Source organism: Halichoerus grypus, chromosome 9 (assembly GCF_964656455.1).
Source record: "Halichoerus grypus chromosome 9, mHalGry1.hap1.1, whole genome shotgun sequence".
Lineage (NCBI taxonomy): Eukaryota > Metazoa > Chordata > Mammalia > Carnivora > Phocidae > Halichoerus > Halichoerus grypus.
Window position 1 is genome coordinate 14,557,746 of NC_135720.1, and position 14,373 is coordinate 14,572,118.

The 14,373-nt window shown below is 37.8% G+C and overlaps 1 protein-coding gene across 1 annotated transcript in view; it reads left to right on the forward strand.

Moving 5' to 3' along the window:
* The window catches only part of SYNE1 (spectrin repeat containing nuclear envelope protein 1), a 436,526-nt gene that overhangs the window by 242,273 nt on the left and 179,880 nt on the right, over positions 1-14,373 (forward strand). Inside the window, exons 71-78 of the mRNA XM_078054564.1 lie at positions 692-844; positions 1,130-1,297; positions 3,182-3,358; positions 5,537-5,683; positions 7,251-7,376; positions 8,730-8,906; positions 10,096-10,361; positions 11,927-14,087. Of these exons, the coding sequence (XP_077910690.1) occupies positions 692-844; positions 1,130-1,297; positions 3,182-3,358; positions 5,537-5,683; positions 7,251-7,376; positions 8,730-8,906; positions 10,096-10,361; positions 11,927-14,087 (3,375 nt within the window). The remainder of the gene's footprint in view (positions 1-691; positions 845-1,129; positions 1,298-3,181; positions 3,359-5,536; positions 5,684-7,250; positions 7,377-8,729; positions 8,907-10,095; positions 10,362-11,926; positions 14,088-14,373) is intronic.

Here is a 14,373-nt window from a genome sequence, read left to right on the forward strand (position 1 = left end):
GTGTTCTAAATTTGACCCAAGTTAGCAATATTTTTTTAAGAATTACAGTGTGATGGCTTACCTTGGAGCTTTTCCTGTTGGAAGCTTTTTCCTCTTCTAGCCAATAGTCTATTCCTATCCTTGTTTTTGTTTGTTTGTTTGTTTGCCAAGGGTAACAGTATGTCTTTGAAGGTGCCACGTAAGACCACAACTGCTTTTCCCTTTTTTCTCTCCCCACTGCGTTATTAATATATTTAAATAGCACTTTTGGCCTATCACAGCAATGTTGCAGCTGGAATCTGTCTCTCTAACTTCACATCCAGTTCAAGCTGCAATTAACTTCATGAACTCAAAATCAAATGATAACACCTCACTCCCTTTTGTGTTGAGTTTTCTGTTACCCTCCAGTGGAAGAAATGAGGTGCAAGCCAGAAATATGAACTAGGTTAAATTTAGCCAAAGGTAATTCTTTTCCATACATCCTTCTCCACATGTGAGGGGCTATTTGATGTGTTACTCTTACTCTGTATTTTAAAACTTTATTAGCCATAAAAATTATTCTTTAATGTTTTACATTTATCAATTTATAAAATATGCATCAGAGCTTTATCTGAGGTAGATCGTCTCACACGTGGCACAGACATCCGTATATATTCACCTTGATCGTGTAGGTGAACTGGCTCTTTTTTTTTTTTCCTCTTTGTACTTCAAGTCACTTCAACAAATGGTGCTGTCCCATGAGCCCTCGGTAAGATCAGTGAGAGAGAAAGGTGAGGCTCTCCTGGAGCTCGTGCAGGACGTCACCTTAAAGGATGAAGTAGATAAACTTCAAAGTGATTACAAGGACCTCTGCGGTGCAGGAAAGGTAAGGAGAGAGCAGAAATTCAATAAAAATGTGCTTATTTGCCAGAAAGGGGTCTTGCCTTTTTTTTTATCTGCCAGGGCTGGTATGAATCAGTCTTTTTCCTTTTATTTAGATGGTCATTTTAAACGGTATGATGATTCTTTATGTTTTTTCTGTTCCTAGTAATTTTTTGAAATAGGTAGCTGCACCTACCCTATGAGTTGCATGGGGTTTTTAAAAATATAAAGCAGTTCTGAGTGTATTTGTGGCTTGAAATTCATCTCTAATGGGCACTTGGCTTCACAGGAACACGTCTGCAGCCTCGAGGCAAAAGTCAAAGATCACGAAGATTATAACAGTGACCTCCAAGAAGTAGAAAAGTGGCTGCTGCAGATGTCAGGCAGGTTGGTGGTGCCCGACCTCATGGAGACAAGCAGTCTCGAGACAATTACTCAGCAACTGGCCCACCACAAGGTACGCCTCATCGCTGAAGAGCTGAAGAACGCAGGGTGGCTTTAGCAGCTATGCTCTGTGTGTGTGTGTGTGTGTGTGTGTGTGTGAGAGAGAGAGAGAGAGAGAGAGAGGGAGAGGGAGCCCATCTCTGGATCATAACGACCGTACTTAAGGAATCAGGTTTGAGTCTCAAGAACATCTGATAACTGAGAACAGTTGAATGTCCCTATTTCTGTGAAGCAACAACAGTTAAATCTTGGCTTTCAACTTCTGAACACATTGTGGCATTTTTCCCAGCTAATAGCTTTTTTTTTTTCCCCACAGAATTTAATATTTATAAAGTAATTTATCAGAGGAAGAGATACTCTTTATTTTAGAAGAGTGTAGCCAAAGATAGGATACAGGAATAGTAATCAGAAAGGCTGGATTCTAGCCAGACTCTGTTGTTCCCAGCTCAGGGAACTTAACCTCTCTGAGTCTCCTCCTTTTGCTGTTCTGCAGGAATGATACCACCGCATACAGCTATTGTGGTCATCACAAGTGATGATGTACATGAAAGCATTTTGTAAGCCACGAAGTATGATACTGATACACAGTGTTCTTATCTTTATTAATATATATTTGTAGTAATTATATGTGCCAGATGACAGATGTCATATGGTCACAATTTTATGGAGCAATTTTGGTGACCTTAACGGGAAACTACATTGTAGTCATGATGTGGTAACTATCTAGTATGTCTTAGGAAAGCCAGTTAACCTCTCTAGGCTTTAGGATTCCTTATAATGTAGGAGGAAATTTTATTTAGCAAATACGAATAAAAATAGAAACATAATATATTCTGTTAGGCACTGAGGAAATACCCTCAGTCACCTCATGATGTAGTGGTTCTAGAACAGCTCAAAGACAAATGGTTCTTTTCAATATGGTGGATATATGATAACAATTAACCCAGCACCACCACAAAAAAAGTGGTGGACTCTGGGCTGCTGAGGGACCACTAGAGTTTCTCTTAAATGTATTGATGTATCCACCCAGGAAACCTTGTGTTGGAATGTACCACTTGTCAATAGTATTGTATAGCATTAAGGAAATTAAAGCCTGATTTGAAAAAGTTGATTCCCTGCTCTAAGTGGTCTATGAAGAGTGCTCACTAGAGAACACATGTGGGCATAGTGGTGTGACAAGCTGGAGTCAGACAGCCCCAGGTCCAGAGCCTGGGGCTCTGCCATTTACCAGCTGTATGACCTTGAGCACATTATATAACCTCTCTGTCCTTCAGTCTCCTTATCTGTAAAATGAAGATAATAATATACATTTATCAGGATGTATAAAGTTCCTGGACTATACCAGGTGCTTAATAAATGGTGCATGGTAAATATTATTTTTATTAGTATAAATACTATTCAACATAAGTTAGATATGATATAAACAAATTACTAATTAGATATTAAATTATTATATCAACCAGATATTGTATTATTAGATAGATATTATTAAATTAGATTAAATAGTAATTAGATTATTTTAGGTATAAATTATATCAGAATTATAATTTATAGAGCTCAAAAATGTATGAACATCCTTTTTGCTGATAATAATGCCATGGAATATATATCTCTGTAACTATAACTGAGATCAGCCATGAATTCACTCTAGTCTTAGTGGTTACTGCATCATCCTATATATCTTATTCCATTAAACTCATTAACCCTTCCCATTAGAGTATCCCTGAAAACATACATTTTTTTGTTTGTTTGTTAATATGGTAACTAAGACAAATTGCAAAACTCATTCAAAAACATCATTAAATAGTGAAATTATTGATTTTAAACTTTGATAAATTGGTCATTTAAAAACTGAAAATGGAATTATGAGAACTCTGTATTTCTTTCATTTTTGCAGGCAATGATGGAAGAAATTGCTGGTTTTGAAGACCGCTTGAACAACCTTAAAATTAAAGGCGACAATTTGATCAGCCAGTGTGCAGACCACCTTCAAGCAAAACTAAAACAAAATGTGCACGCTCATCTGCAGGGCACAAAAGATAGTTACTCGGCTATCTGCAGTACAGCTCAGAGGGTGAGTACGCCTGGAACATTCTAGAATGATGATGAATTAAGGAGAAAGTCTGTACAATCTAGAGGTTTTTAAAAATAGCTTTGATCTTCAGTTTCTAGGTTAGTTTTGTTGCATGTCCAGACAGGAAATAAGAGGATAAGTTTCATAGTCTCTGTGTGGACACAGAACTATCATACATTTGATTGATATGATGAAGTGGTGAGTTTCAGATACTCAGTTTTACCCAATCCCTTTATTTCATAGATTGATTATGAAAATTTTTAAAAATTTTGTTTTGCTTTTATTTGCACACTATCAGTACTTCTAATTTGCCGTTTATTCTTCCAACACCAAAGTAAGCTTATTCTGTAATTTTCACAATAATTATTTTCTGTCTAACTCTATGCTGCCTAGGTTCTACCCCAATTCAGTATTTTTATGAGTTCATATAGAAATTGGATGGAGTTAGTACCAAATTTTAGTTATAATTTAATGGGTGTACTTCCATTAAAATGGAATTCTTAATGTTACAGAAATAAGTCTAAGATGAATAAGAATCACTCTTCTAACAAAAATTAGGTAAAATAAGTGAATTGTTTTTTTATTATTTTAGAATTCTTAAGTGGCTTTGCAAAAAGTCCATGTATTTTTGTCTGGGCTAGCCAGTAAGAACTGGAGATATACATGTGACGTAGGAAGAATGCTCTGTCTTCATCATGATTGGAAAAAAAAAATGCTGGGTGACATTAGTTGACTTCCCAGACTTGAAAAATTCACATTCAAAAAGTTAAGAAAAAAGAACAGGGGAGGGGGTGTGGGGGATGGGGTAACTGGGTGATGGGCATTAAGGAGGGCACATGTAATGAGCACTGGGTGTTGCATAAGACTGATGAATCACTGACGTCTACCTCTGAAACCAATAATATACTGTATGTTAATTAATTGAATTTACATTTTGAAAAAAAGGAAAAAAGTTAAGAAGAAAGAGGGACAAAGTAAATCTAACAGATAATTGCAGATGAGGACATGGATGGGAAAAGGGAGTGAAGCGAAATAAAACAGCATGGAGATTTCTGGTGAGCGGCTTTGTGCCCTTCTCCAGCAGAGATTATTCTGAACACTGACTATAGCAAGTACACATTAAGGATTTCACAAATTGAAAAAAAAAAATTGGTAAATATTCAAAAGACAAACACATAGCTTAAAAATAAAATTTTAAAAAGCAAATGAAACTCTAAGAACATAATCAGAACCTCATAATAGGAGTGTGTAAAAATAATAAAGAGAACAAAACACCTTTTTTCTTTTTAGTTCTGCTACAATAAGAATAAATAAGAGACAGTGCCATATCAGATGAAGATGATGAGTTTAATAGATGAGAGAGAAAAGCAGAATTCAATTATTGTTTCACTTGTCTTAATAAAAAGCCAGGCTAACTTAAGTTCCTTCTTTTTTCTTTCTTCTTTTTTTAAATAGAATAGTTTGCTCAGAAAAACATTATAGATATATTTCACCTTGATTTCAAGGAGACACATATAGTTTCTCAATATGTCTATGGATAAAATGGAAATTGGTTGGCTGGTTGAGGATTAATTAATTGAATAGACATACTAGAAAATGTTTGGATTATTCTAGATCATTGTTGTCCTGGAACACAGCTTCTAAAATGAAATGAGGGCATCCAACTATCCCTTTCCTTATGTGGTAGTTTAGTTCCAATTTGACCATATTCTTAAAGCAGAAGCATTTCAGTTAGAGAAATATCAGTTACCTTTTCATGATACGGTATTTTATCTTTATGTTTAGTTTCTAGCTTCAACAAAAAGTGCAGTTATTATACCATGGGGGAGGGTGGGGACTGCAAAACCTCTGATTTATGTTTGACAATTTACTTCAAAGATGTCTTGTATTCTAACACATTTCTACGGTTACATTAACCCCGCCTACATTCTCTTCCCCCAGTCAGGGTATTATATTACAACGTGTAGGTTGAGAAATTATAAATTGAAGATGGCCACTGAGCTTTGCAACATTTTGGAACTTATGCAAACTCCTTGGATATGTATATGGTACTGGGGAGTCCTGCCGGGAACATTCATGGACTTGTCCGTGTGTTTCATTGGCATCCAGTGATCTTTAGGAGATCGGCAGAGATTTTTTGAACATTCTCATAACCACAGCATGATTGTTTTATCTCAGGTGTACCAGAGTTTGGAACATGAACTTCAGAAGCACGTTAGCCGACAGGACACTCTGCAGCAGTGCCAGGCCTGGCTCTCTGCAGTCCAGCCGGATCTAAAGCCAAGCCAGCATCCACCTCTTAGCAGGGCAGAAGCCATGAAGCAGGTAGTAGACTCCCGAAAGTTTATGTTATATTGTGATTCATTCATTCAGTGCAATTATATTAAGTACTTATGTGCCAAATTGTGTGCTGGCTCCTGAGTGCATAAAAGTATACATAAGGTTGGAGCTTGACTCTAGTCAAGTTCATGTTCTAGCTAGGAAGATGAACCTGATACTGATGGTCAGCCTGGTAGAATAGAAAGAGCATGGGCGCTGTGACCAAGACATCAACTCTAGTAACTACTCAGCAGGGTGACCATGGGTATGTCACTTAATTTCTCTGAGTCTCGGTGGTTCCATATGTAAAGTGATGATTCTAAGTATACTTACTTCTGAAAGCTATGAAGAAATTCAAATGTTATACCACAATGTACATGATTTGTAAACAGAAAAGAGGGGTAGTTTGTGTTCCCCATGGGACATTTGGCAATGTCTGAAGACAGTTTTGTTTGTCACCCCTGGGAGTGGTGGGGATGCTGTTGGTATCAGCCAGGGAAACTGCTAAGCACCCAGCAATGATCAAGACAGCCCCTCCAGCAAAGATTTACTTGGCTTCAAATGTCAATAGTTCTAAGGTTAAAAAGGCATAGAGGCATAAACCCAACAAATTTGGATGTATGGTCAACTACCCTATAAGGTCTTCCATGGTTTGCCCCCCCCACCTCTTTGATCTTTGTTCCTACTGGGTCACTCTGCTCCAGCCTCAGGGCTTTGCACCTGCTGTCCCCTTCATCACCCCATGGCATGATTTGCTCCTTCCCTGAATTCAATTCTGTTCCTCAGAGAGGTCTTGGAGGTACATTCTTCCCAAAGTAACAGTGCCTTTCATCATACTCACTTTCCTTTATTCTGCTACGTGGTGTTTATCACTACCAAACATTGCATTGCATGTTTGTTTATTTGTTTATATATTATCTGTCTCTCTCATAAGAATGCAAGCTCCATGGAAACAAGGGTTTTGTTTGGGGTACTTCTTTCTACCCAGTATCTAACATAGAGCTTGCATACACTCTGAGTATCTTCATAGAAACACACCTCTCTGTGTTTCTGTGTATGTAGATCCACCTGTATCAGCCTTTCTTGGGGTTATGAAAAGGGAAGAGCACTATATGAACTTTCTGCAGAGAAAAAAAACCCAGCCATCTGTATTTTTACCAAACTCTATTGAAGTCTACAAATGCACAACGACCTTTTCCTTTCTGTCTCCAGAATATGCAAAAACATGTGAAGAAGCAGGCCAGGGTAGGCTACTGATCCTTTCTCTGAAATGGAAAACAAGCTAGAATGAGAGCAGAGAATCTGGAAAGATTGTAGAAGTTTCTTGGGTGTTCCCCTTCCTAGACCATACAGACTAATTACATTGAGAAGCAGCTGCTGGACAAATGGATCCCTGCCAGGAATGCCTTCCTGCAAGTCACCACTATGTGTCATTTGTAACAAGGGTGAAAATATTGAGCATAGCAAGGTTATTTTTGAAATGTCAACAAAATACTACAAATGGTACAAATATTTGCTGTCTAAATATAGCATGTTTCTCTTTCACTCTGACAAGTTTGGTTTTTTTTTTCAGTTCAAACACTTCAGAGCTTTGCAGGAACAGGCAAGGACTTACTTAGATCTCCTCTGCTCCATGTGTGACTTGTCAAACTCTTCAGTGAAAACCACAGCAAAAGACATTCAACAAACAGAGCAAATGGTAAAAAGTTAAAAAATCACATTGGATTTGTCTGTTTATCCTCTTGCCTGATGTTAGATGCGAAAGAAAATATCTCCTTGGATTATTCTTTCCGTGATGCTCCTACAGCTATTATAATAAATAGATATTTGAGTTTCAACTAAGTCACGGAAAGTAAGCACACTGGTACTAATGCCACAGAACTGGAACATTTCATTCCATGGGACTGCCAATCATTAGTGTCTCTTTCCTCTCCTCTTTCCTCCTTAATTACCATTCTCTCCCCCTCTTTTCTGATTTTTCCACTCACATTTTTGTTCTTTTTTTTTCCAACTTTTTCTTTAGGTAATACTTAATATAAAAATGGTTCCTGATTCTTCCTTTATATTAGGGATGGCAGAAAGCATGCCATCCGTCAAGACCCTCCTAATCCATGGGCAGTGACTGAGTGTGGTGTTGAGAAGGATTCTGAAGCTGTGTCTGGGCTCCATGGGAAAATGTTGTGAGGAGTTCGCATTACTCACCCACAGCCGATGGCAACAGAGAAGCCAAGTGTTCTCCAGCGCTGCCTTAAATTTTGTCAAGGCAATACGTTTAGGTTTAAAAAAAAAAAAAAAAGAAGACTTGGTTTTGATATTTAATTGATTGAACATTTACAGAATAGTAAAAGGGTATAAAGGAAAAAAGTATTGAAGAAGTTAAATAGTTAAATAATAATGTAGACATTAAAATAATGTAGTTTTTTTCTTACTTTTATATTATCAAAGCAAATCTCTCTTTAAATCCCTGTGAAAGATGATGTAATTCATATGTATTTTTAAAGAAGTTATTTATTGAAATAAATTACCTGATTTTGAAAACCGGTGAAGCTGATCTAAAAATATATCCAAAGCATTCATTACTTGGTGTTTTGTAATTACCAACAAATGCACAATAGTGAACAATATAAGTCTTTTCTAGTTAACCCCAAGACCAAATTCATGAGACAGTCAAGCAGATGTGTCTCCTAAAATGCCCGATATAAAAAACCACTAAGGCAGCTCTGGCCTAAAAAAATTATTAAAACTTCTAGAGCTTCACAACTAATTGAAATCACATGGCATAAGTCTTAGACACTTAAAGTCTTTAGAAAATATAAATATAAAAAGAAAAAGAAAATCTGCTCTTCTTCAAGCAAACAAAGAATTCATTTTGGCTTTATTACAGAGTGTGTGTGTGTGTGTGTGTGTGTGTGTGATGTTTGCATATACATGCACACCTATACATGTATGTTGGCCTGTGTACATGGACAGCCTAAAGGATTACATGTCTGATTCACTAAACCTCAATGTTTCTGTCTATTGCTGCTAAGTTTTGCCTCTGTGTTCTCTTAAGATTGAACAAAGGCTTGCCCAGGCACAGAACTTAACTCAGGGCTGGGGAGAGATCAAGCACATGAAGGCTGAGCTTTGGATTTACCTCCAGGATGCTGATCAGCAACTACAGAATATGAAGAGAAGACACTCAGAACTGGAGCTCAACATTGCACAGAACATGGTTTCCCAAGTGAAGGTAGGAATTAATGGGTCTCCAGGGGAGATAAAGGAGACTCCGACCGGTATGTGGCAGCCAATCCTTCAACATTAGTATAGCTACTTAAGGAATGAGATAGACTCAGAACAACCTTCATTTGGTGCCAGGAAAGGACAGATGAGAAAGTAAACATTCTGATATTTTCTTGGAGCTCTAATTAGCTATTTGGATCGAAGGACATTCCCTCTGTAGCTTGTTTCTGAACAAAGCAGTTGTGGTTTAGTCAATAGAGCCAGAAGACGCTGCCACTAAACAAACATGAAGCCTTATTATTTACTAGCTTTTCATCACAATATTGCTAAAGCTGTAGGACTGTAAATGTATCGGTTAATTAAATCTATCTAACCTATAAAGTATGTATTAATATATAATTAATTTTATGGGGCGCCTGGGTGGCTCAGTCATTGGGCGTCTGCCTTCGGCTCAGGTCATGATCCTGGAGTCCTGGGATCGAGCCCCACATCGGGCTCCCTGCTCAGCGGGGAGCCTGCTTCTCCCTCTCCCACTCCCCCTGCTTGTGTTCCTGCTCTTGCTGTCTCTCTCTCTGTGTCAAGTAAATAAATAAAATCTTTAAAAAATAATATATATATATATAATTAATTTTAAATGTAATAAAAATAGAATTTATATTATATATTTATATACAGCTTAAATGTAATAGAAAATTACTTAAAGTATATTAACTTGATTGGAAGTTGTACCAGATTTTTAACAAAATTTAAGATTTATTTTTGTCATGATTGTGAGCATTTATATTTTCTACTGGAATATTGTTTGCATACACAGAAAGAAGAATAGAGCTAAATTAGATTTTTTTTGTCAAAAGCAATGAACTTTAAAAATTTTTAGAAAACCAGGACTGCACTTTAAGATAAAAATATTACCTTTTTTTCTTAATGACTATAGTATTGTTTCACATTTATCAGTTTTCTTTATACTTTTCAAAGTAACATAGTAAAGGAAAATACCAGTTATCCTTTGATTCTTATATACTTGAAAATTTGTATTCATAAATAGGTATGATTTTTAGACTTTCTCTTTGTCCCTCATGACCCACTCATTATACATTCTTCAGATACAGTATTATATCTATGTCTCCCTCTGTATTTATTGGATGGGGTGGTTATTACACATCATTCATTTTGTTGTTGTTGTTGTTGTCCTTCAGGATTTTGTTAAGAAGCTACAGTGCAAACAGGCATCAGTGGCTGCTATTACAGAAAGAGTGAATAAGTTAACCAAGAAGCAGGAGTCTCCTGAACACAAGGAAATAAGTCACTTAAATGACCAGTGGTTAGATCTGTGTCTTCAGTCTAACAATTTGTGCTTGCAAAGGGAAGAAGATCTTCAGAGAACAAGAGATTACCATGACTGTATGAATGTTGTTGAAGTGTTCTTAGAAAAATTTACTACAGAATGGGATAACTTAGCCAGGTAACAGCAATTCTCCAGTGGCTCACCAAAATGCTGAGCCAGAAATTTCCTAACTTTTAGAAAAATCAAAAATGTCTTAGATTTTAAATATCTATTATCTATCATTATAAATACTGATAAAATATTATTAAGAATCTAATGTTGTCATATGGCTACAGAGTCATGATTTTTCTTGCTCAGTATTAATTTAACCAGTGAGTAGAAGGAAAATGTTTGAAAACATTTTCCCCTATGACCTTAAGGGATATTCCAAAGACTGTTACACTGTAACTTCAAAGAATATCCCAAGAGAATTTCTAGTTTTGTTTAATTATCAGTTATGGGACTATCATCTATCAATTCATGAAATGAATCCTTCTTGAATCTATGTATTCTGTAGGTTTCTTGGCAATTCTGTAAAGTAGTACATTCTGTATAATTCAGTCAAATTGTCTTATACTTGTGGAATTCTAGAAATTAGTGAACAATCTGAATTCAATTAATGTGTGTCGTTTGTGATTTTGTAGCAATTGAAGCCCTCTTAGCTTGTTGTTTGACAAGGATTTCCTTTTCTGCCACATATACCAGGTCATCATATGGAAATCTTTTTCTATACTTCTGATCACTATAATTGTTAAAATCTATACTTCTTCTGCCTAGATTTATTAATTTGTAAAAATTAAAACTGAAAACATTATTCTAGATGTAGTTAAATTATAGTGGTGTTTTTGAAAGGAGATGCACTATTTTCTGATTTGTTTACTTTTCTTTGATGCTCAACAATCTACTAGTCTTTGGGATGAATCCAGTAAATATCAGCAAAAACCCGTATTTTGAGTTTATAATAGGCATCTCCATCTGGTTGACCCACAGACACCTTAGACCTAATAAGGCTTAAACAGATCTCATCATACTGCCTCCCAACCCTATTCCTCCTACTTCAGAACTGATCATTTTATAATTGAAAGAGACTTACAAGATTCCTTTTTCTCATGTGTGTTTTATCGTCAAAGGGTTGAGAATTCTTTGCATTTCACACTTATTTTTAAAGATTTCTATTGATAAGCAAAAAATATCTCAGTACACAGATGAGTGGCTGTTAAAGTCATTGGTTGTATCTTACAGATTAAACTAGTGCTATATTGTTTATTGGAACTTCTCGTAGGAGAGCACATAGCTTGTGAATGATTTTTGAATTTCTTTAAGAATGCAGTAGATCAGTGCTTGTCAATATTTAGTGTTTACACAAATCATCCAAGAATGTTGTTAATATGCAGATCCTGCTCAATTGATAAGAGCCAGAGGAGGAAGCTAAAAGTTCATGTCAGATGTGATGGGAGGGCAGCATTAGCCAGAAGAAGAAGCACAGAGAAGTATCAAGGCAACTTGTTTTGGTTCAACTTCTGATACAGAAATATATGGGTCCATAATAATCACAGAACCTCTTTAGTAAACCATGAATTGAGCTACCTTAAGCTAAGACCATCCACTTTAAAAAAATGTTGAAGTGTAATTTAACATGGTATGAACATACATAGATATTAATCAAAGCTAATTTATTTGTATATCTTTCGATATATTTACAGATCTGATGCAGAGAGCACAGCCGTCCATCTAGAAGCTTTGAAAAAGTTAGCCCTAGCTCTGCAGGAGAGAAAGCAGGCTATTGAGGATCTGAAAGATCAAAAGCAAAAAATGATAGAACATCTGAATTTAGATGACAAAGAATTAGTCAAAGAACAGACAAGTCACCTTGAGCAACGTTGGTTTCAGCTCGAGGACCTTGTTAAAAGGAAAATCCAAGTGTCAGTCACCAACCTGGAGGAGTTAAATGTGGTGCGGTCCAGGTTTCAGGAGCTGATGGAGTGGGCAGAAGAACAACAGCCCAACATTGCTGAGGCCCTGAAGCAGAGCCCCCCACCAGATATGGCTCAGAACCTCCTTATGGATCACCTTGCCATTTGCAGTGAACTGGAGGCCAAACAGATGCTCCTGAAATCACTCATAAAGGATGCTGACAGGGTGATGGCCGATCTTGGCCTAAATGAGCGGCAGATAATCCAGAAGGCACTCTCTGATGCACAGACACATGTGAATTGTCTCAGCGACTTAGTGGGCCAGAGACGAAAGTACTTAAACAAGGCCTTGTCCGAGAAAGCCCAGTTCCTCATGGCAGTATTCCAGGCAACCAGCCAAATTCAGCAACATGAGCGAAAGATAATGTTCCGTGAGCACATTTGCCTGTTACCCGATGATGTGAGCAAACAAGTTAAGACATGTAAGAGTGCGCAAGCCAGCCTCAAGACTTACCAGAATGAAGTCACTGGACTTTGGGCTCAGGGTCGTGAATTAATGAAAGGAGCTACAGAGCAGGAAAAGAGTGAAGTACTAGGTAAGCTTCAGGAATTGCAGAGCATCTATGACACCGTTTTACAAAAGTGTAGCCATCGGCTACAAGAACTAGAGAAAAATTTGGTTTCTAGGAAACATTTTAAGGAAGATTTTGATAAGGCTTGTCATTGGCTAAAACAAGCAGATATTATTACGTTTCCTGAAATCAACCTAATGAATGAGAGTCCTGAGCTTCATACACAACTGGCCAAATACCAACACATTCTTGAACAATCTCCAGAATATGAGAATCTCCTGCTTACACTACAGAGAACTGGGCAGGCCATATTGCCATCGCTGAATGAAGTCGATCATTCCTACCTCAATGAGAAGCTAAATGCTCTGCCCCTGCAATTTAATGTAATTGTTGCGTTGGCTAAAGACAAGTTCTATAAAGTCCAAGAAGCAATTCTTACTCGGAAAGAGTATGCTTCCTTGATCGAATTGACCGTCCAGTCTCTGAGTGAACTTGAAGACCAGTTCTTAAAGATGAGCAAAGTTCCCGCTGACCTGAGAGTTGAAGAGGCTCTATCTCTTCAGGAAGGTTACAGAGCCCTTTTGGGAGAGGTGGCAGGCCTCGGGGAAGCAGTGGATGAACTGAACCAGAAGAAAGAAAGTTTTAGAAGCACAGGTCAGCCTTGGCAGCCAGACAAGATGCTGCAACTTGTCACCTTGTACCACAGGCTGAAGCGACAAACAGAACAAAGGGTTAGCTTACTAGAAGATACCACCAGTGCTTATCAAGAGCATGAAAAGATGTGCCACCAGCTAGAAAAACAACTAGAGGCTGTGAAAACAGAGCAGTCCAAAGTGAATGAGGAGACCCTTCCTGCAGAGGAGAAGCTCAAAATGTATCACTCCCTGGCAGGAAGTCTTCAGGATTCAGGAATTGTACTAAAACAAGTGACAGTGCATCTTGAAGATCTGGTTCCACACCTTGATCCCTTGGCTTATGAGAAAGCCAAGCAACAGATCCAGTCCTGGCAAGAGGAGTTAAAACTGTTGACTTCTGCCATTGGCACGACAGTGACAGAGTGTGAGAGCCGCATGGTGCAGAGTATAGACTTCCAGACAGAGCTGAGCCGCTCCCTGGACTGGCTGAGGAGTGTGAAGGCGGAGCTAAGTGGGCTGGTGTGCCTGGACCTGAGCCTACAGGACATCCAGGAGGAGATCAGAAAGATCCAAATTCATCAGGAAGAGGTACAGTCCAGCCTGAGAATAATGAATGCCCTGAGTAACAAGGAGAAGGAGAAATTCACGAAAGCCAAAGAGCTGATTTCTGCCGATTTACAGCACAGTCTTGCTGAGCTCTCAGAGCTGGATGGAGATGTTCAGGAAGCTTTACGCACCAGACAGGTTGGTATGCTAGGGCTTCTCTTTTCTTTTTTCCGCTCTGCTTATTTGTAAAACAGTTGTGAGAAATTCCTTAGTTTTTGTTTTTGGTTAGAATTGCTTCATTCAATATTTCTTTTCTTTTCTTTTCTTTTCTTTTCTTTTCTTTTCTTTTTGTTTGAAAGAGAGAGAGACAGGAGGAAGGGCGGGGGGGGAGGGAGGGAGAGAATCTCAAAAAGATTCCATGCCCAGCGCAGAGCCTGACTTGGGGCTCAACCTCATGACCCTGAGATCATGACCTGAGTGGAAA